This window comes from Carcharhinus amblyrhynchos, chromosome 12, assembly GCF_965287045.1.
Source record: "Carcharhinus amblyrhynchos chromosome 12, sCarAmb.v2.hapA, whole genome shotgun sequence".
Classification (NCBI taxonomy): Eukaryota; Metazoa; Chordata; class Chondrichthyes; order Carcharhiniformes; family Carcharhinidae; genus Carcharhinus; species Carcharhinus amblyrhynchos.
The window spans coordinates 13,125,711-13,148,542 of NC_137335.1; the positions used below are offsets into that span (position 1 = coordinate 13,125,711).

General features: G+C 46.4%; 2 protein-coding genes across 2 annotated transcripts in view; both read right to left on the reverse strand.

Annotated features, from left to right (window-relative positions):
• Positions 1–4,809: 4,809 nt before the first annotated feature.
• Positions 4,810–6,198, reverse strand: insm1a (insulinoma-associated 1a). Its single transcript, XM_080199741.1, has one exon. The coding sequence runs from the start codon at positions 6,073–6,075 to the stop codon at positions 4,822–4,824; it is 1,254 nt and encodes a 417-aa protein (XP_080055867.1). The 5' UTR covers positions 6,076–6,198; the 3' UTR covers positions 4,810–4,821.
• A 6,685-nt stretch (positions 6,199–12,883) lies between these two features.
• The window catches only part of cfap61 (cilia and flagella associated protein 61), a 174,834-nt gene continuing 164,885 nt past the window's right edge, over positions 12,884–22,832 (reverse strand). Inside the window, exons 25-26 of the mRNA XM_080199899.1 lie at positions 19,278–19,368; positions 12,884–13,185 (exon numbers count right to left, since the gene is read on the reverse strand). Coding sequence (XP_080056025.1) covers positions 12,985–13,185; positions 19,278–19,368 — 292 coding nt within the window. The 3' untranslated portion in view covers positions 12,884–12,984. The remainder of the gene's footprint in view (positions 13,186–19,277; positions 19,369–22,832) is intronic.

Here is a 22,832-nt window from a genome sequence, read left to right on the forward strand (position 1 = left end):
CTGATATCAATCCCTGTTCTTTAAAGTGTTTTAACTAGAAGTAGTGAACATTTTTAAAAATTGTTTTTTCTTACAATTGCATCAGCACAGATGGAAAATCTTCTTCCAATGTTCCTTAGCCTTACCCTCGGAAATACATTACATTCTTAAAGTTTTTTTAAAAAATTATTTATTATAGAAATATAGAAGATAGGAACAGGAGGAGACAATTTGGCGTTTGGAGCCTGTTCCACCATTCATCACAATCATGGCTGATCGTTCAACTCAGCAGCCTATTCTTGCTTTCTCCCTATAACCTTTATTAATCACATTAACACTGCAATGAAGTTACTGTGAAAATCCCCTAGTCGCCACGCTCCAGGTGCCTGTTCGGATACAGTGAGGGAGAATTTAGTATGACCAGTGCATCCAACCAGCAAGTCTTTTGGACTGTGGAAGGAAACTGGAGCACCTGGAGGAAACCCATGCAGACATAGGGATAATGTGCTGACTCCACACAGATATAAGACCACTTCTTCCACCTCTGTATTTGGGACCCCAGTTAAGTTGTTAGATATAAAACCAAAATTAGACATAGAGTTGATTCAAATCATGGTCATCAACTGTATGTAAGTTGCTGATGTTTCTTTCTGATCTTATAAAAATACTCCAAGTCAGTAATGATCCTTTATAATGCCCTTCACAAATAACTAAATAGATGTGGAGTTGCCGGTGTTGGAGTAGACACAGTAAGTAGTCTCACAACACCAGTGCCCCATTCACCTGATGAAGGAGCAGCACTCCGAAAGTTTGTGCTACCAAATAAACCTGTTGGATTTTAACCTGGTGTTCTGAGACTCCTTACTGTAAATAGATCCAGTTGAATTTTAATCCTCCTGTGTTCCCATGTTTTTAGCAGTCCCGTTTATACAAAACCTGGGACCTTTCAGCCGTCAGAAGATGTATGACCATCTGAAAACACATCTTCAAAATAATATATCCACCTCAGACTGGCTAAATTCCTCCAGGAGATCATCAAACACAAAAATATCTCGAGGTCAGCGTGGCCTGGGGGTCTCTGCTGCCCCGTTCATATCAATAATCGGTGGAAATGTACCGTCAGGAGGGAAAGGGGAAAAAAAAACAAGAGTTAGGGTTACGGAAATCATCCTTTAGGGGGACATTAGCCAAAACAATTGGATTATGAATTCGTAATGTGAGGTAAAAGATGCCATCAGCAAGTTTGATTTGTAAACCTTTAGTATAAATATGCTGGGATCATCATGGGGCATTAGATCAGTGAAATTGAAACAGAACATTCGCAGTCAGGTTCAGAGACACCAGTGTCCCGGGCTGGTGTGTCAACAAATACATTCACTAAAAGACCTGTAGATGTTACAATTCTTCATCACCATTTACCGGCGATGATAGCAGCAATTCCAAGCCTTCGTTTTAAATTTAGACATCCAATATAAGAAACTCACATGTGGGCAGATTTCATTCATTTTTCTTTCATCAAAGCTAGTTCAACAAGAGAAGCGGTGTTGAAATGTGAAAAGCTTGTCTACCCTGCTAGTTCCTGGAGAGAAAACACTTTTCGTCACCGGCATCGCCTCTCAAGAGAGGATCTCAACACGGCCTCATTTTCTTTTCACATTTTAAACCAGTCACTGAAATCTAAAGACCATTGAAATTATAAGTGGATGACTAGAATATTAAATAGAACTTCGATTTGGAGCTGTTTTTTAATATCACCCTCTCTGTTTTTGTTCTTTTGTAAACACCAAATTATTAACAAATTCAGAGCAGTGGTAGGCCATTCGGCCCTGCCGTAAGATGAGACTTGATTGTAGCCCCTCCCCCCCCTCCCCGGTAACATTTTCACAAGTGGTTTAACGTGAATCCTGGGGGCGGGGGGCATATTCGAATAAAGACATATTCGAATTGAGTGAATGAATCTGGGGAACAGATTCCTGTTTGGTTTGAATACTTAGAACTATTTAGAAAGAAGTTCTACTCAGGTAATAATGGAGGCGGGGATAATTCTCTTTTAAAAAGCGCTTAGATAGTTACCTGGGTAAGATGGGTATAGAGGGATATGGGCCAAATGCGGGCAACTGGGACTAGCTTAAGGGTTTAAAAAAAAGAGGGCGGCATGGACAAGTTGGGCCGAATGGCCTGTTTCCCTGCTGTAAACCTTTATAATTTTGTCAATGGAAGCATCGCAACGCTGAAAATGTGCCCCGGAAAAGTTACTGAACTACCTCCCCCATCCTCACCGCCCCAAAACAACCCCCTCAGTCTGTTAGACTCTTGAGGTGGTTATTTATAAAGACACCTCTTGCTGTTCTCTTTTGCTGGCCTGGCCCCGTACCATTTCTGGGGAACGTCACCAATCCAGAATCTTAAATAGACCCGTCTCTCTGTCGTCAATGGTCTCAATTCTCCAAATAATAATATTAGCAACACACGCTTATGACAATATCCCTGGTGCCCTCATTCCATCGAAATATTAGTTTTGTGTAATCGGAAATAATCTGATGAAGGAAAATGTGCGTCAGTTCTGGTGATTGGATCTGCCTCCCACTGCGCATCATTTTCTACCTGGTCTCCATCAATCCTTTACCCACCGCGCAATTTTGGACACTGTGCGGATGAAGGGACATCTGAAATTAAAATCAAACAGTGCTGGAGAGATAAAAATCTCAGCGTGTCTGACAGTATGGGGGTGGAGAGAGAACCGCAGTTAGTTCCCCCCCCCCCACCAGCCCCCTCTCTTTCTGAAGGGGACTCATATTCGACCCCAGAACATTAATTAATCCTGGTTCACTGGCCACAGATGCTGCCAGAGCCTTTTGAACTTTAACCTTGTTATCTCCCTAAAGTTGTGACAGTGAGGCGAGTGAAGCAGATGCTGGAATCTTAGGAAAGTCCTTTTGGACTGTGACTTCTTCAGGTGAAAGCATTTCTCATCAGTCTTTTTTGGTCAAGATCAAGCCCAAGGCGAGGCGGGGGGGAGGAACAATGCCTTATCTTGTCAGCTTGGATCTTGTTTGGCTCTTATGGGGACCATGAATTGGACTCAATTTGAATTTGGTTTTTGGAGCAAGCAAGGATTGGATTATCCGGACTACTCTGAGCACTGACTTTGTAACTTTAAGAATGGAGTAAAATTATTTTTTTAAAAATCTACAAAGAGCAAATTTCCTTCAACCTGACCGTGTTGCTGCCTCTGCTAACAGTCAACCAGCAGGGCTGATTCCTGAATGCACTGTTTGTTACTGTGCATCTTCCTTCACATTCCTTTTGAATGTGTCTCACCAGGTAAAAGTCACCATAGTCCCAACTGACCATAAGCTGCTCTTTCCTTCTGGAGAGAGCTGACAAGTAGCTGATTTTTAACCTGATGGGTGACACAGTGGTTAGCACTGCCACCTCACAACGCCAGGGAGCTGGGATCGATTCCCAGCTTGCGTCACTAACTGTGTGGAGTCTGTACATCCTCACCGAGTCTACGTGGGTTTCCTTCCAGTCTGAGGGACATGATGGTTAGGGTGCATTGGCCGTGTGAAATTCTCCCTCGGTGTACCCGAACAGGTGCCCGAGTGTGGCGACTAGGGGATTTTCACAGCAACTTCACTGCAGTGTTAATGTAAGCCTACTTGTGACAGTAATAAAAAAAGGAACAACCACCCCTGAGGCCAAGGACAAGGTTGAGAGGGGGTCGGGGGGGGGGGTGGGTTCATTTATAACCATGTACACACAACCTCAAACCAAACTATACACTTCTATCCGGAAATAAATGCAGACAGCATCGCGAGACACAAGCTCAATGAGTAGACAGGAATCAAACAGGTTTCTGGTAACTGGGTAGATAGATGCAGACTAACTAACTATCTGGAAAAAAATGAACCTCCCTGAAAAATCAGAATGATGATGGAGACGAGGGCACGGGTAATTATACGTATTTTAATATATTTTAATATTCAGTAACAAACACAGTTGGGAACATACATTTGGAACCACTATATAAAAGCTAACAGTTAAGAAAATAAGTTGTGTAGAAAAAGAGATTGCATTTAAATTTTTAAGAGCCAATGGCCAGCTTCACACGAGTCGGTGTAAGGGAGTTGGGAGGGAGTCGGGGGGGGGGGAAGCAGAAACAAACTTAAACATGTCCAAATGAACCAAAGGAAAATCGACATTCATGTTTACAAAAAAAAACGAAGATTGGTTCTGAAATGTGTACAAAAACTCAACATCATAAACTGACAAGAACCAAACAGACGCAACAGTCAAAAAACAGACAAGGGCGAGTGAGGAGGCGATATTATCACAATAACCTTCTTTTTTCAATAAATAAATAAAACGAATAAATTATAAAATGTATTCATTTAGCAATCAATACATATATTCCAACAGTAAAATTATATGCAACAAACCCATGTCGGGGGGGCGGGGGAGAGAAACATAACGTGAAAAGCTTCCAAAAAATTAAGGCATTTTTTTTACATCATCGTAGTGAAAGGTTCGGGACAGTAATCCAAGGCATTTGTGGCTAAATCTAAGATGAATGTTCTCTAATTTCTGCTCTGCACAGACAAGTGGAGACTTCCGAGTGTCCAGCGTAACACCAAAGCTACATTAAAGCTGTTATTGTTTTGACTGCAGTCAGGCTGGGAGGAGAAGGAGGCGTCGGTAGCATATAAAAAAAAGCAACAAAAAGTGGGTCTCTTTTTGTGTGTGTTGTTGTTATTTTGTGTGTGTCTGGTTTAGGAAGGCACGGTTTGTCACCCCCTCTCTCTCTCTTTTTGCCCTCTCTCTCTCTCTCTCTCTCTCTCTCTAACAGGCGGGTCGCACTGGCATTTGCAGGAGGATGACTTGCCTGTTCTCCGAGGGGTGGCATTTGTTGATGTGCCGGGTCAGTCCGGGGGAGCTGTAGAAGGTGGCTGGGCAGTACTTGCAGGGGAAAACCTCGGAGGCGTGCAGGCGGAGGTGGCGCTCCTGGCTGGCCCGGCTGGAGAAGCTCTCGCCGCACAGCTGGCACAGGTGCTGGCACTCGGGGTTGGCCCGGGGGGGGCTGTGGCCGGCTTTCTCGGGGGGGGCTTCTTCCCCCCCGGTGGCGGTGGTGGGGGGAGGAGGAGGAGGAGGAGGCTGGTGGGCCAGCAGGTGTTTCCGCAGGTAAGCCTGGCGCTTGAACCTCTTGGCGCAGCGGTAGCACTCGTACAGACCGTCCTCGGAGCCGGACTCGGAGGGGGCCGAGCCGGGGCTGGGGGTGTCCCTCTCGGCGGGGGGTTCCTTGCCGCCGGCCGGGGCGCTGGGCAGGCTCTGAGCCCGGGGCTTGTGCCAGCGGCGGTGCGATGCCAGGTTGGCGGGGCAGCTGAAGACCTTCTCGCACTCGGGGCAGCGGTATTCCACCCGCACGATGCGGGAGCACTTGTGCTGGGCCAGCGAGAACGGGTCGACGTACTCCTCCTTGCACAGCTGGCAGATGAACTCACCCAGCGGCTTGCCCGCTCCTCCTCCGGCACCTCCTCCAGACCCGCCGCCGCTGCCGCCGCCGCCGCCCGCCCGGGGCTTGGCTTCCACCGGCCCTTCTTTGATCTTCAAGCCCAGCACCGGCGAGGTGGTCACCTCGTCCTCGAAGTTGAGCCTCCGGATGGCTTTGGTCTTCTTGGAGGGGGGCGGCGGCGGCGGTGGCGGCGGCGGCGGGCTCTTCACCCGCGGCGCGGGCGCCGGCGCGGGTGGCGCCGGCGGGTTCCGGCGCTCGCCCGGCGGGAGCGGAGAATGCGGCGCCGCGGGCAGCTTGGCGGGCGCCGCGGCCAACAGCAGGCGGTCGAGCGCGGTGAAGGCGGCCGGGTTGGGGAAGGACTCGGCGCTGAGCGGCGAGCCCAGGCTGGCGAACCTCTGCTCCCGGCTGACCGGCCGCACGGGGCTGGAGAGCGGCGGCTCCGGCGGCGCGGCGGCTCCGGCTGCCCCGGGCGGGGCCGGAAAACTCTCAGGCCCGGACTCGAGCTCGGCCACATCTTCAGAGCGGATCCGGTAGGAGACTGGAGTCGATTTCCTGCTCCTCTTCACGAGGAATCCTCGGGGCATCTTTGGGAAGCGGAGGGACGGAAAATGAAGCAGAATAAATATATAAATAAGGCACTTTTCCTGCAGTGAATCTCTGGGACTCAGACAGAGAGCTTCCCCGCTTCCCTCTCCCTGCTACATGGGCAGTGCTGGCCGCTGAGTGAGTACCATCTCTCCACCCCCCCACCCTCCCTGTCTCCCCCACCCCCCCTGGCTGCCTCTCTCTGTGTATCCCCCACCCCTGGCTGCCTCTGGCTCTCTCCCTGCCCCCCGCTCCCCCCGCTCCCTTTAAAGCCCCGGCCGCTCCCATCCTCCTAGCCCAGCTGGCCGAGCGGCCCCCCAGCCAATCAGCAGCTCAAAAGACTGGAGCCCAGCCAATTGGAAAGCTGAGTCTTAACCAAACCCCCCCCCCTCTCCGGTGCACATACATACACACAAACCTCTCCCCTCCACCAGCTACCAACTGAGGGGCTTAAACACAGACTGAGAAATAGGGACAGAGACTGAGAGACAGGGACAAAAACGGAGGAACACACACACACACACAGATAGAAAAAACACACAGAAAGAGAGACAGGCAGATTCAGAGAGACAAAGGCAGAGAGAGAGAGACACACACACAAACACACAGTCAGAGAAACAGACACAGAGAGAAACAGAGACAGGCAGATTCAGAGAGACAAAGGCACAGAGACACATACACACACACAGACAGACAGGTTCAGAGAGACAAAGGCAGAGAGAGAGAGAGACAGACCCACAGAGAGCCACAAACACACAGACTCAGGAAAGATAGACAAAGACAGAGAGGGAGAGACAAACACACAGATAGAGACAGGAGCAGACACACAGATACAGACACACACACACATACAGAGAGAGACACAGAGCCACAGATAGAGATGCAGAGCCACACGGATAAACACACAGACACAGATAGACACACAGAGAGAAGCAAAGAGACAGAAGCAAAGATGCACACAGATAAACAGACACACAGATAGATACACACACAAGTGGAAACTACCCCCTCTCTCCTCTCATTTAAATCACTGAAAGATCGATGCGTCTCCACTCGCACCCTTCACAATAAAACTCAACCCAATGTGTTTACCCCCAGAGATAAATCATTGAACAAGGTTCACCGTGAATCTAATACCCTGCCCTGGGGATATCCCTCCCTCCCCACTTAAACTGGAAGAGGGGCGCTATCGCCAACCTTGCCTTTTGGATGGTCCCACTCTGGATGGGTTTTGTTTTAAAATCCCGAAACCACTTCTTCCTAACGGGGCGAATCCTCCCCAAAAGTTCACTCGCCGTCTCCCTGTTCACACATTGATTCTGAATCTGCCGGATGTGGTGGGGGGTGTGTGTGGGGGGTGGGGGGGGGGTGTGCAATCCTCCAGCCTGACTGGACAGGGGGAGAATCTGAGACTCATACAGATCCCTGCGAAGGGCAATTGTAAATCTGAAACTTTAAACTGCCGCCATCCCGCTGGAACACTTCAACTTGAGTCATCCTAACGGCAATTTGGGATACATTTCACTCATTCTCATCCTGAATGAGTGATTTCCAGTAAAATTACTGTTCTGAGACTGTTTGCGGGGGGGGGGGGGGTGTTGTACCACCCGCCCTCCATTCACACACAGACACACACACACACCCACATACACAGACACACCCCCCCCACCCCCCAGCACCCACCCCCCCACACTCACCCAGACACAGACACACTCCCACAACACCCACCCCCTCACACTCACCCAGACATAGACGCATCCCCACAGCACCCACCCCCTCACACACACACTCACCCACTGACACACACCCCCAAAGACACATTCACACTCACACACAGACACACTCACTCACCCACATATACACAGCCCCTCCCCCAAACACAGACACTCATCCACAGACACACACCTACACAAACACTCCCCTCCTCCCCACACACAGGCACACATCCACCCCACACACTCCGCCCCCCCCCCCAACCACACACACACACACACACACACACAGATACGCACCTGCACACCCCACACACATAGACATTCACACCCACTCACCCCCCACCCCCACACAGATTTAAATCATCCGGTAAATATTATTGATGTGATGCCAGGGATGCGGAGAGAGCCGGGAAGGAGAGTTGGGAGCAGATGTGGCCGGTCTCTGGGATGCTTTGCTAGGTTTGCCTGCGTGTGTTCGCCCCTTTGCTCGCTGCCACACGCCCGGCTCCTCCTCTCTCGCCCCGACACGCGTCGCCTCTTTGTGAGGCTCCAGCGGGTGGGGGGGGGGGGTGGGGGGGGAGGTAGGCTTTGCCAACTCGAGCCATCCATCAGGAAACAGCGAGTCAGCAGCAGCAGCACTCATGCAGGGAGGGGGGAGGAGGAGAGTGTGTGTGTGTGTGAGAGAGAGAGGGAAAGAGAGAGAGGGAGAGAGAAAGAGACAACAAGAGAAAGGCAGAGGGATGGAGACAGGAAAAGAGAGGTAGAGGGAAGGAAAGATAAGAGACAGAGAGGGAAAGAGAGTCACAGAGAGGGAGAAGGAGGGAGAGATAGAGGGAGAAGGAGGGAAAGATAGAAACAGAGAGGGAAAGAGACAGAGAGAGGGAGGGGGAGACAGAGGGAAAGAGAGACAAAAAGGGAAAGATACAAGAGAGAGGGAGGGAGTGAGAGGGAAAGAGATGGAGAGAGAGAGCTGATGTCTGCGAGGCAGCGCACACACACACACACACACACACTTACATACGTACACACATAAAATAGAAACTCCCCCTCAGCTACACACACAGCCGGGCCCCGGGCTCTGGGAATGAAATTAAGCTCTGGCCATTTCTACACGAGCCCAATAACAATGAGGAGAAAAATAAAACAACTTTCCACATCTTGTGTGATGTTTCGCTGAATGGGGAGAAGGGGAGACATTGGGGGAGAAGGAGAGACACTGGGGGAGAAGGAGACACTGGGGTAGGAGAGACACTGGGGGAGAAGGAGAGACACTGGGGAGAAGGAGAGACATTGGGGAGAAGGAGAGACACTGGGGGAGAAGGAGAGACATTGGGGAGAAGGAGAGACACTGGGGGAGAAGGAGAGACACTGGGGAGAAGGAGAGACACTGGGGGAGGAGGAGAGACATTGGGGAGAAGGAGAGACACTGGGGGAGAAGGAGAGACATTGGGGAGAAGGAGAGACACTGGGGGAGGAGGAGAGACATTGGGGAGAAGGAGAGACACTGGGGGAGAAGGAGAGACATTGGGGAGAAGGAGAGACATTGGGGAGAAGGAGAGACATTGGGGAGAAGGAGAGACATTGGGGAGAAGGAGAGACATTGGGGGAGAAGGAGAGACATTGGGGGAGAAGGAGGGACATTGGGGGAGAAGGAGAGACACTGGGGGAGAAGGAGAGACACTGGGGGAGAAGGAGAGACACTGGGGGAGAAGGAGAGACACTGGGGGAGAAGGAGGGACTGGCTCATCTGACTTTCCATCACTTTGTCCCAAATTCACATCCTGGCTGGTCGGAGTGAACACACCGCCTCAACCCCGCCTGAAAAAGTGAAGGAGGGGAGAGAGGAGGGGGGGAGTTGGAAAGCTTTTTCAATCCACTGAACAAAGAGGGCAAGTTTTATTTCTGAAACATTGTTCCTCTTCGTTCACTCGTCCCGGTAAGGAAGAGTTTCAACCAGTCAGGGCATCTCAATTTTCTATCAGCACCCTGCACCAACCTCCTTTACCATTCCAGGGTGGGTGTGTGTGTGTGTGTGTGGAGGGGGTGGTGGGTGGTTGAAAAAAAATCAATATCAAATCCTTAACTGCTGCTCAACAATGCCTCTTATTTTGTTTAGCCAAATAAAACACATTTAATAATCCGCCACTCAGCCAGCGCTCTTGCCCCAGAAAGAAAGTAGGGAGGTGGAGGGGGAGGGAGGTTGCATAAAATATGTGGAGATGTGTCGCTTTTGTCCTGCTGAATAATTGAGTGTGCAGTGCGTGTGTGTCTCCGGGTTGTTTTGGCTGGCCCGAATCTGTTGAGACGAGAAGCCTTTATCTCCCCTTTTGACCGGGAGATTGCAGTACACGCGAAAGGCACGCGGAGGATTGGGCTTTTGTGTTAGATATTAGCATAAAGCTGCTGGACAAATTAAGATAATTACACAGCAAATCCCAATCTTGCAAGGATTTGTGCTGTGTGTGTGTGTGTGTGTGTGTGTGTGGAAGTGGGGGTGGGGGGGGCTGCTGGTGGTAGAGAAGAGACAAGAAAAAAATAAAACATTAGTTTGCAGGGACGAAAAGTCTTCACTTTTATATCCACTGGATAGGGAACCGCTTGCTTCTTTGATTAAATCTTGAAAATAATCACCCTCCCCCCGCCTCCAGTTTAATAAAGGTGACTTGAATGTGGATGAAATAACCCATATTATTTAGACGCTGCCACTTTTAAAGCCTCAAAGTTGGAGTTTCTCTCGATTTACATGTTTCTGCTGTGAAAGTAGCCTTGAGTAAAATCAATTTTTTGTTGTTGATTCTGCTTCTATCATTATCCTCTGAGGGGCGGGGGGAGTGCTGCCCCTTTATTAATTTCACTGGACACTGAAGCAAGGTGGCTACATGTGGCAGTGGCGAGAATTCAATTAAAAAATGCCATCCGAATTTAAAATTCGCATTCATCCCAGTTACAAACACCACAATCTTTGTTCCAGAAAACCTCCCGCGCTCTCTCTTTTTTTTCCATGTTGGGACCGGGCGTCCAAGTGTAAAATGTTTCTCTGGGTGGGGGAAGTTCAGGAATATTTTATTTATATATTACATTAAATATTAAATTTCTGCATCTGGTGTGTGCTCCCCCCACCCCCTTAACAACGTCAAAACCTGCACATTGCAAAGCTGTCTACAATGTTTGTATCTGGTACAAAAGATTGGGAACTCGGGACATTCGGTAAAAAGGTTTGAGGATTAATTCAGATGAGGTTGTAATTTATACCTATCCATTCCCACTCCGGTTTGCAAATAAAGTTTTGAGTCGGATTTATTCCGTTCTCTGTTTCCAGGATTCTGATTTGAATACTTGTTGATTTGTGAAACTGCCCCAAACTCTCCACACTCTCTCTTCTCCAGAATTGCACCCGCGTTCTCCAGCCCACAAGTGGATTTCTCTCTCTCTCTCTCTCTTCCCGTTAGGAAGGGCTGGGGGGGGGGGAGGGGGTTTGTGATTTATTCCAGGGTATATCATTGGTCAGAGTATGTTTAAATGCCCTGCTTGGTCTGCGAGGCGGCTCCACTGCACACATGGGCTCATTAACATACAGCTGCAGGTTGCTATGTGGCTTAAGGCTCCTTGCTTAAAGTACACACCCGGACTTATCAGAGAACAAGCCGTGTGCACACAACCCAACCGCAGAGAGAGAGAGAGAGGGGGGAAAATCCACACGGCCACACACCGATTCCAGCAGCAAGATTTACATCTGCCGCAGACCTTTTCACATTCATCATCATGTGTGATTATAACATAGTGATTATTATAACATACATTAAACACATAAGGTAACGGTATCGGTTTGACACACGTACCTCACACTTGAAAGCGAAACTTTATTTTGTTGGGAATATTTTAGCTGTGATATTCTGGGGCCACATGTCTGCGGTTCTCCACAATGGACTGAGGCAGACCGGGCAGTTGGCCTGTGCGAGGGTAAAGCCACAAGCCCAGGCAGGGGCAGTGACAACTGGGAAAGGCAGAACATTAATACGCACAGAACAAGGGAACACACTCGGGTCGGGGACTCTGACACGTTTTATTTCACCCCCGGCCTGTTAAATAAAACTCCCACGCTCCTGCCTTAATGAATTCTCCCAACTCCCAACCGTTTCAGTTTAAAGGGAATCACTCGAGGTTCATTCCAAGTGCCGGGGTCGATTAAATTTCTATGCAACATTATTGTTAGGATTATCCCCCCCCAAAAAAAAACCTCAGCCAGCCCCTCTCCCCCCCTCAAGACCGGGATTGCAAAGATGGGGAAACATTATCTTTGAGGCAAATTACAGCGGGTGCTGGAATCTGAAACAAAAATAAACAGAAAATGCTTGGAAAGTCTGAGCAGGTCTGTGGACAGAGAACATTTCGAGTCTGGATGTTCTGTTCTCTCTCCACAGGTTGCTGTCCGACCTACTGAGATTATCCGGCATTTTCTGTTTCTGAAACATTATCCACTGATGGTTTAGTGGTCAGTGGGAAATAAAGGCACGGATTTGTAATTAGTGACTGTCACTGGGTATTTCTATTTCTGGATAACATTCGGTACACGTGTTAGGTAAATCGATGGTTAAGCCTGGGGGAGTGGCGGGGGGAGAAAGGGATCAGGTGGAGATTGTGGACAGGTGGAATTTCTGGGGTAAATTTCATTGCCAGTTGTCCCCCTGCCATGTCCTCACCCATTTGGAGATCTGCGACCTGTTGCAGGACCAACTTTCCCTCTCGCTCAGTTTTAAGCGGAGTTTTCTGCAGGTCTGGGAGTGAGGCCAGAAGAGCGGGTTCCGATTTTCCTGTGTGTGCGTTTTGGAGCTTGTTGTCAGTGGCTGTGGATGGATTTTGCAACTTGTCAACCGGGGTGACACTGAACACTAGTGTTTGGGAGCAAACGTTACAGAATGTGCACTCCAGGGAAAAAAAAATCACATTGTTTTCTTTATTACATATGCTGTAGAAAAAGCTACACTCTGGTAAATATTTTAAAGGAAGTGTCAGAGAGAACTTGAATTCCCCATCAGCCTGTTACAGCGCGCCATCTTCTGGGTAACTGCAGCAACAGCCAATCTACATTGACTCGATCATTCATTTATAATTAGCTAAGATTTCTGGTTTAGCAAATATATATGTATTTTAAAAATCAACGCAGAAGTACAGCCCACTCCCTCTTGCTCATATCTAAACAATGCCAGGCCATGCGAACATAGGGAGGTGGTAACGGCTGTAGCTCAGGTAGCTCAGCAAGTTTCTTTCTATCAATGCCTGGTAACCGTCCTGCTGAAACTGTTCTTCCAAAAAGGTCTTTGTGTCACCCGGCACCAGGAGCTCCCCGTCTGCTATCTGACGAATCAGCTCTTCGATCGGTTCAATAACATTCGCCTTTGGGGTTTGAAGAGAAAAGACAATTGACCACAATGCTCAAGAAATTTGATTTGATTTACTATTGTCACATGTATTGGGATGCAGTGAAAAGTATTGTTTCTTGCGCACTATACAGACAAAGCATACCGTTCATAGAGTACATAGGGGAGAAGGAGAGAAGGGGCAAAATGTAGTGCTGCAGGTCAGCACTGCTGCCTCAGTGCCAGGGGCCTGGGTTTGATTCCCGTGAATTGTAACTGCAATAAAGTTACTGTTACTATCTGCTTGTGGCCACACTCCAGCACCTGTTCAGGTACACTGAGGGAGAATTTAGCATGGCCAATGCACCTAACCAGCACAATAGCAGATGAGAGGAATGGCAAGTTGTGATACTGATTAAAGAATTGGCCAGGACACACTCCTCTCTGGGGAGCATGGTGGCACAGTGGTTAACACTACTGCCTCACAGTGCCAGGGACCCAGGTTCAACTCCGGTTTTGAGTCATTGTCAAGTGGAGTTTGCACATTCTCCCCATGTCTGCAAGGGTTTCCTCCGGGTGCTCCGGTTTCCTCCCACATTCCAAAGATGTGCCAGTTAGGCGAATTAACCATGCTAAATTGTCCCTTAGTGTTTAAAGGTTAGCTATGGGAAATGCACAGGGTTGTGAAGTTAGGGTAGGGGAGAGGACTAGACCTTTCTTGGCAGAGAGGCGATGGACTCGATGGGCTGAATAGCCTCATGTGTATGATAGGGACTCTATGATTCGATGAACTGCATTTACAGCCAACCGAATAGGCAAATGATATGGAACCTCAGCATCCATAGAAAGAAAACATACATGTTTACAGTACCTATCCTGTCCTTGGAATGTTCCGCAGCACTCTCTCAACCACAACATGGCGACACTGGCATGCTGTCTCAGTATCACACTGAATCGTTAGCTTAGATTGTGTGTTCCTGATCTTCCAATCCCCAGCCTCTGATTCAGTAGCGAGTGCAGTCACTTATGTAGGACAATGCTGCTTGTGATGTGCTGGGGGATGATTTACTGTTTTAGCGGCGCTATAAAAATGCAGTTTGCTGTGGTTGATCAACCATGACAAACTGATGAAGTCCCGTCAACCCTAAAACACAATCACCTTCAAGACGGATCAAATTATGACACTGAGCTTAATCATCTCTCACCATAAGGGCGTAAATGCCCTTTATTCTGAAATAAAGGTGAAGTTGCCGGATACCCATAGGCTGTTTTCCTCTTTTGCTCTCCCCTGAGTGAAGGCTGACTGTCGGTGATTTAACCTGAGGATCACCACACCTCAGGCCAGAGGCAAAGTTTGAGAAGGCGGGGCCTTCCTGAATAATGGGGGGGTCAGTTAGCTCAGTGGGCTGGACAACTGGTGAGTGATGCCAACTGCACAGGTTCAATTCCCGTATCGGCTCAGGTTATTTGGAATAAACAGATGCCCGTTCATTCATTTTTAGGGAAGATTTGGATTATTTTGGCTGCCATGTCTAGCAACATCATAACAAAAACAACCTGTATTTGTAAATTGTCTTTCCTGCAGTAATATCACCCCCAAGGCACTTGTCACAAGCATTATTCAACAACACTTGACAATAAGCTGCATAAAGACTTGTTAGGACATGGGAGTTGGCTCAAAGAGATAGGTTTTATTGAGTAGCTTAAAGGATAAGAGATATACAGACTGGACAGATTTCAGAAGGAATTTCCATAGATTGAAGCCTGCTAACGACGGAATTACGGAAATCCAGGGATGCGCAAGAGGCTGGAACTGGAGGGATGCAGCTACCTCAGAGGTTTGTAAGGCTGGAAGAATCTGCAGAGATAAGGGGAGGAGGGGGAAGACAGAGGAATTTGAGGATGCTTTAAAATGGTACCATTTGGGGCTGGGAGCCAAGGGTTAGTCAGCAATGGGGTGATCGGTGATTAAGACAGTGAATAGCAAATGTTGCAGGAAATCCCTTGGTTATGACTGAATATAAAGGAACGGAACCAGTTGAGGACTGGCACACACAGCTAGACAACATAAGAGAATTGTATGGCCTGCTATGTCGAAAGGCTGCAGGGACTTTTAGACAGTATAAAGACGGATAAATCTCCGGGGCCTGATGGCATCTATCCCAGGCTGCTAAGGGAGGTGAGGGATGAAATTGCTGGGCCTCTGACGCAAATCTTTGTCTCTTCTTTGGACACAGGTGAGGTCCCAGAGGATTGGCGGATTGCAAATGTAGTACCGTTGTTTAAAAAGGGTCAGAGGGATAACCCAGGGAATTATAGGCCGGTGAGCTTGACTTCAGTTATAGGCAAGCTAATGGAGAGGATCCTCAAGGATAGGATGTATGAACATCTGGAGCGCTGCAATCTGATCAGGGATACGCAGCATGGCTTCGTTACAGGGAGGTCGTGCCTTACGAATCTAGTGGAATTTTTTGAAGAGGTGACAAAAACGGTTGACGAAGGACAAGCCGTTGATGTCGTCTATATGGATTTCAGTAAGGCGTTTGACAAGGTCCCTCATGGTAGACTGATAGAAAAGGTGAAGGCTCATGGGATACAAGGCCAGGTATGTAGATGGGTGGAGAACTGGCTTGGGAGGAGGAGACAGCGGGTAGTAGTGGAAGGCTCCTTTTCCAATTGGAGGTCTGTCACCAGTGGTGTGCTGCAGGGCTTGGTACTAGGACCTCTTCTATTTGTAGTATATATTAATGACTTGGAAGAGGGGGTAGGTGGTGTGATCAGCAAATTTGCTGATGACACTAAGATGGTTGGATTGGCGGGTACTGAGGAGCAGTGCCTGGCAATGCAACAGGACATAGACAGGCTGGTAAATTGGGCAGATAGATGGCAAATGGAATTTAATCCGGAGAAATGCGAGGTGATGCACTTTGGCCGGAATAATGTGGAGGGGAGTTATACGATAAAAGGTAGAACTATCCGGAGTATAGATACGCAGAGAGACCTGGGGGTGCAAGTGCACAAGTCCCTGAAGGTGTCGGTGCAGGTGCAGAATGTGATGAGGAAAGCGTATGGTATGTTAGCCTTCATTGGAAGGGGTATAGAATATAAGAGTAGGAGTCTGATGTTGCAGTTGTATAGAACGTTGGTTAGGCCTCACTTGGAGTACTGCGTCCAGTTCTGGTCGCCGTACTACCGGAAGGATGTAGAGATCCTGGAGAGAGTGCAGAGGAGATTTACCAGGATGCTGCCTGGTATGGAAGGGCTGTCTTACGAGGAAAGATTGAACGAACTTGGGCTGTTTTCCCTTGAGAGACGTCGGCTGAGGGGGGATCTAATAGAGGTTTATAAGATTATGAAGGGGATAGATAGAGTAAATGGTGGTAAGCTTTTTCCGCTATTAGAAATGGATAGAACGAGGGGTCACAGGCTTAGGGTGAGGGGGGCTAGGTATAAGACAAATATTAGAGGGCAGTTTTTCACGCAAAGGGTAGTGGGGGTGTGTAATGCACTGCCGAGTAAGGTGGTGGAAGCAGGCACGCTAGGGTTGTTTAAGAGTCACTTAGACAGCCACATGAGCGGTCTACATATAGGGGGATATAGCAGGCCTTACTAAACATTGTAGGCTTGGGATTCCGTTTTTGCCTCAGGGATGTTACAGTCTTTGCCTGTTTAATAATGAATTTTTTGTCTCCACAGGCATTTAAGTCCACCTTGTTGACCAGCAAGGGGCATGCATGCGGCAGGTTGTAGTGGGCTGCTCTTGGATGTTGCTTCGGGAGTTGCCTATTGCTTCATGTCGTTAGTGTGCTTAAACTGGACCATCTCGAGGGCAACATGACAGCTCAGAGACTATCTCTGTTGCTGTGCGGACACATGGATTTGGGCCTGTGCCTGTGGGAGTTTGCGCGTTCTCCCCATGGTTGCGTGGGTTTCCTCCGGGTGCTCCGGTTTCCTCCCACATCCCAAAGATGCGCTTTTAGGCTGATTGATTGGGTAACAAATTGTCCCTATATTGGACCTCCCTGATCCTCGCACATTAGGCGTAGACTAAAATCATGAATAGGTCACTGAGACAATGGGACGGCGGCGCGGGCTCGTTGGGCCGAAGGGCCTGTTTCCCGTGCTGTGTTGTTCTTTGTTCTTGTTGTTCAGGTGGGGAAGATTAAGGAGGAATAGTCCCAACCATGCTTAAAGTCATATAGGATCCCACTGTGCCTGGGAAAGGCTGCTTTTGTGCTGTGGCCAGGGCTGTGAGAGGTGCCAACACTGACTGTAGATTTTGGAGAGGAAAGGGAGGTTAAGGCTTGAGAAGAGGCAGCAGGGGCAGTGGTTAGCGCTGCTGCCTCACAGCACCAGGGACCTGGGTTCAATTCCAGCCTCGGGTCACTGTGTGTATGGAGTTTGCACAGTCTCCCTATGTCTACATGGGGTTTCTCTGAGCACTCTGCTTTCCTCCCACAGTCCAAAGATGTCCGAGTTAGGTTGATTGGCCATGCTAAATTGACCCTAATGTCAGGGGGATTAGCAGGATGAATATGAGTGGTTACAGGAATAGGGTCTGGGTGGGATTGGTGCAGACTCAATGGGCCAAATGTCTCCTTCTGTACTGCAGGGATTCTATGAAGTAATTTTCAAGGACTGAGGGATTAAGGTTGGATTTTTCAACAATATTTTTAAAGATGTTTTGTTGTTGCCACACAGAATGACCTGAGGTTGAATTGAACGTGGGTTCAATACTTTAGGATTTGTGTCAATATTCTGGGAAATTTGTGTACACTAAAGCAAAAATTATAGGAAAATACAATTTAATAATCTGTCCTTTTATCATCTGATATCCACTTTATAATGAATTTTAAACTTCCTAATGAACTTCTGAATTTTAACAAAAATTAACTTCTTTTACAAATTTGCTGGCTTCACAATATCATGCATTGACTATGCAGGTCAGATATTAAAAGGTGCAAGAATATCATAATATCAAAACAAGTAAAATGTAAGATTGAATTTCTCTCAGAAAATACCAGTAGGGTTGAGTAACTCTTACAATGCATTTTAGTACAAGGGTCATGCCCCACATCCAAATATACAGCCTTGTAAGAAATCAGACAACCAATAGGTGGGTATTCTTTAACAACTAATAGTGCTTGGACTACCTTAGTCAATTAAGAGAATAATCTTTAGTGATAATTGTTTGTCATAACACATTCAAATAGACTTTGGGATAATGTGGCACCCCATCATCTGTTCAGTTACAACTCTGAAGCAAATTAATTGGCTGGAATTTTACTGTCCCGCCTGGCATGGGAATCGGAACGGGCGAGGGGGAAATATGGAAAGGTTCATTGACCTCAGGCGGGATTTTACGGATGCGGCACAAGCAAGACCGTAAAATTCTGTCAATTACTTATGTAGGTAAGAGGAGAGAGAGATAAACCTCCTACACAGTCACTGCGGATACAAATTTACCCTCTGTTTACACTTATATTTTGTATGTGAACCTGTATTGAGACAACATATTTTCTCAATAGTTCTATAGATTTCATGAAAATATAATGTACGGAGCAGAGGATGCTGGAAATACTCAGTAGGCCAGACAGCTTCTGCGGAGGGTGATCTGAAACTTTAACAATGGCTAAGATTTTGTGGTCACTGGCAGAGCAATGGTGCTCACCATCTGACCCTGAAGGAAGTTGCCCACAAGGACCTAGCATTCTCTGTGGCATAGATTTCACTTTTCCTGATGTTGATTTGAATCTCGCACCATCAAAGGGATCTCCAGATGGCCAGCAACAATGATGTTCCAGCAGGATAAACAGCCAGTCATATCAAAGTATTCTCACAGACAGCAAACTGGGCAGCAAAATGCATCAATCATTTTTCAATTTTTAATATATTTTGCAAAGAATGGAATAAAATGATTGGGGGCATATGCATTAGAAGCTGAAATATCATAAACAAACTTTGAAGACATTAACAGTGTTTCTCTCCCCACAAAAGCTGTCAGACTTGCTGAGTTTTTGTAGCAATTTCTGCTTTTATTTGGGATTTCTAGCATCCACAGTATTTTTCTTCTGTTGTATGAAAATATATTTTTTTCCTTTAAAATAACCATAAAAGAAAATTAAATACCTTGTTAGATTCCACTGTCTGCCGCACTTCCCTCTTGAAGTCCATGAAACGATCATGGTAAATGCACAGGCACCAAGGCTCCGCCAGATAGCTAAAGAATGAAGACGTGTAATTACTGACAGGAATACTTTCTCCATATTTATGTTTAAATTTAAAATTTACATCTTGTTAAAATTACAGTTAGCGTATCAGATGTATAAAGTTTCAAGCATCATTTCAAATATTCTGAAAGTTCAAAAATTTCCCAATGCAGTCACATGTTTATACAGTGCATTTTGTTTCCAATCATGATAACTCTGACTCCGTCACCGTAATTTCTTCTTCAAAAGTTTCCTGGAATAATCTGATCAATCAATTGTTTGATCTGCATGATCTGCCAACATCAATAAATACTTTTAAATAAAATATATTCAGAGCAAAAATTTTAAGCAACAGTATAAACACTTTTTTTGGAAATCTCTGTCTTATCAGTTTGAAGGCTCGGGGACCTACATTACAAAAACCTTGAATATATCTTTTTTTGATTTGATTTGATTTATTATTGTCACATGTATTAGCATAGTGAAAAATATTGTTTCTTGCATATACAGACATAGCATACCGTTCATAGAGAGGGAAATGAGAGAATGCACAATATAGTATTACAGTCATTGCTGGGTGCAGGGAAAGATCAACATAATGCAAGGTAAGTCCATTCAAAAGTCTGACAGCATCAGGGAAGAAGCTGTTCTTGAGTCGGTTGGTACGTGACCTCTGACTTTTGTATTCCAAAGGAAGAAGGCGGAAGAGAGAACGTCAGGGGTGTACAGGGTCCTTAATTATGCTGGCTGCTTTGCCAAGGCAGTGAGAAGTGTAGGCAGAGTCAATGGATGGGAGGCTGGTTTGCGAGATGGATTGGGCTACATTCATGAACTTCTGTAGTTCTTTGCGGTCTTGTGCAGAACAGGCCAAGCTGTGATACAACCAGAAAGAATGCTTTCTATGGTGCACCTGTAAAAGTTGTTAAGAGTCGTAGTTCACATGCCAAATTTCCTTAGTCTTCTGAGAAAGTAGAGGCATTGATGGGCTTTCTTAGCTATAGTGTCGGCACAGGGAGACCAGGACAGGTTGTTGGTGATCTGGACAGCTAAAAACTTGAATCTCTTGACCCTTTCTACTTCATCCCCGTTGATGTAGACAGGGCTATGTTCTCCGTATCCTTGTCTATCCAACATACATATCCAATGTACGTACAATCATTTAGCATTTGAAAACACATTAATCTCACTGTGAACATAGCATTATGCTGACATTTATAGTTATTGCTTAGTTTAAAATAAACACAATAAGCTTCTGGATTTTTTTGGATTTAAGCATTGTAAGACATTAGCAAGCTGAAAGATACAATGCTGTTTATTTCAGTAGAGAATAGTCAGAACTTTAAATCAGAAAACTACTCGAGGTTAATCAACAAGGAAGCTAAAGTATCTTCTGGAAACATTTTGATCACTTTCAAAAGTTGGAGATGTATTCCCCCCAAATTCCTTCTGTCCCTGGATTAAACCAGGGTCTTAAAAAATCTATTCCTTTAAGCTATTTCAAGATGTTACCTAACTGCTGGTGAATAGGATCATTTGTAGTCCTGACATTTAGTTAGACTGCATGAGAGTAGCCCAATGAAGCCCATGATCTTTTCCTTTATGTCATTTTTAAAATGGAAAATAGCAGCAGGTAACCATGTGAAACATACAGTTTTTTTATTCATTCAGAGGACATGGGCGCCACTGGCTGACCAGCATTTATTGCCCATTCCTAGTTGCCTTAAGGCAATTGAGAGTCAACCACATTGCTGTGGCTCTGGAGTCACATGTAGGCCAGACCAGGTAAGGATGGCAGATTTCCTTCCCTAAAGGATATTAGTGAACCTGATGGGTTTTTCCTGGCAATTGGCAATGGTTTCATCAGTAGATCCTTAATTCCAGACTTTTTTTATTGAATTAAGATTTCACTATTTGCTGTGGGGGGATTTGAACCTGGGTCCCCAGAGCATTTGCTGAGTTTCTGTATTAACAGCCTAATGATAACATCTCTAGGCTATCACATCCCCGATAAATAGGGGGAATTGATTTAACTTACTAATGTCAAGCAATCAATTATTAGAATTCTGAGAACGATGAGAAATAATTAATAAAAAAACTTTTTATAATCTTCAACTCTTTTTAATATTTCTTAATAATTTCAACAATGTAACTCCCAATGGTGGTATATATGATGTACAGTATAATTCAGGAACTGACTCTGTAATACAGTGCAGTGTATCCAAAGGGTTCTGTTACAGAGACTGAAAACTGAAGAAACAGCCAAATGTTTCCATCTCCTTGTCTGACTTCCCACCCTCAATGGAAAAACCAAGAAGTGGCTGGAGTCCAGTTACTGTGTCCTTCCACCTGATCTTCAAAACACATCCTCTGCCACCAAGGCTGCTGCTATTGTCAACTTTCATCCTTCTGTAGGGGATGCCCACTTATCCTCTGCAATGTCAGCAAGGATGTTTTCACTGAATCATAGAATCCCAACAGTGCAGAAGAGGCTATTCGACCCATCAAGTCTGCACTGACTCTCTGCCTGAGTGTCGTTCCCAGGCCCTCCCCCCTGCCCTATCCCTGTAACTACACACATTTCCCACGACTAATCCTCCTAACCTGCAAATCTTGGTACAGTAAGGGGCAATTTAGCATGGCCAATCCACCCAACCTGCACATCTTTGGACTCTGGGAGGAAATCAGAGCAACTAGGGGAAACCCATACAGTCACCAGAGGCTAAAGTTGAACCCAGGTCCCTGGAGCTGTGAGGCAGCAGTATTAACTGCTGTGTTACCCTTCTTAAAGAGGTGCGCTCTCCTCTTCTGAGTCTTCCAAGTTCTTTTGACCTGGCCTGAGAAGATTCTGCAAAGGAACATATTTCTTTACTATAGGCAGGTGCCTAGGATGTCACTGGCCTCAATGTCATGGACACTTCAACTGCGCATGGGCTGGAAGTTCACCTCCTGCAGTTGTGAAGTCAACAACTGCATTTGCATATAAAAATATTGGTGAAACATAACTGTTTAAAGATGTTTCAATTTCTATTCTAATTATACCATAATTTGGTGATTGTGAAATATTATTCTACAATAAAGGTACACCATCAAAATATTCCAATAGCTATTTGGCCATATATAAAATTAAATGAACTTGACTAGTTTTTACATTTTCAACAATGAAATTATTATTCAAATATTCTCATTGGTTGAATCCAAGCATAAAATTAGGTTGGATACCTGGAGAAAGGACTGACTTCTCAATAATATTTCAATAAAGTGATCTTTTTGTACAAAGTGTGATCATTCTTATTCTTTGATCATGGTTGTATCATATAGAAACCCTACAGTGCAGAAGGAGGCCACTTGGCCCATCAAGTCTGCACTGACAACAACCCCACCCAGGCCCTATCCCCACAACCCCACATATTTACCTTGTTATTCCCTCTAATTTACACATTCCAAGACTCTAAGGGACAATTTAGCATGGCCAATC

Bases quoted from the DNA above. Each gene is read 5' to 3' on its own strand.
- insm1a (XM_080199741.1), bottom strand. From the start codon at position 6,075: ATGCCCCGAGGATTCCTCGTGAAGAGGAGCAGGAAATCGACTCCAGTC.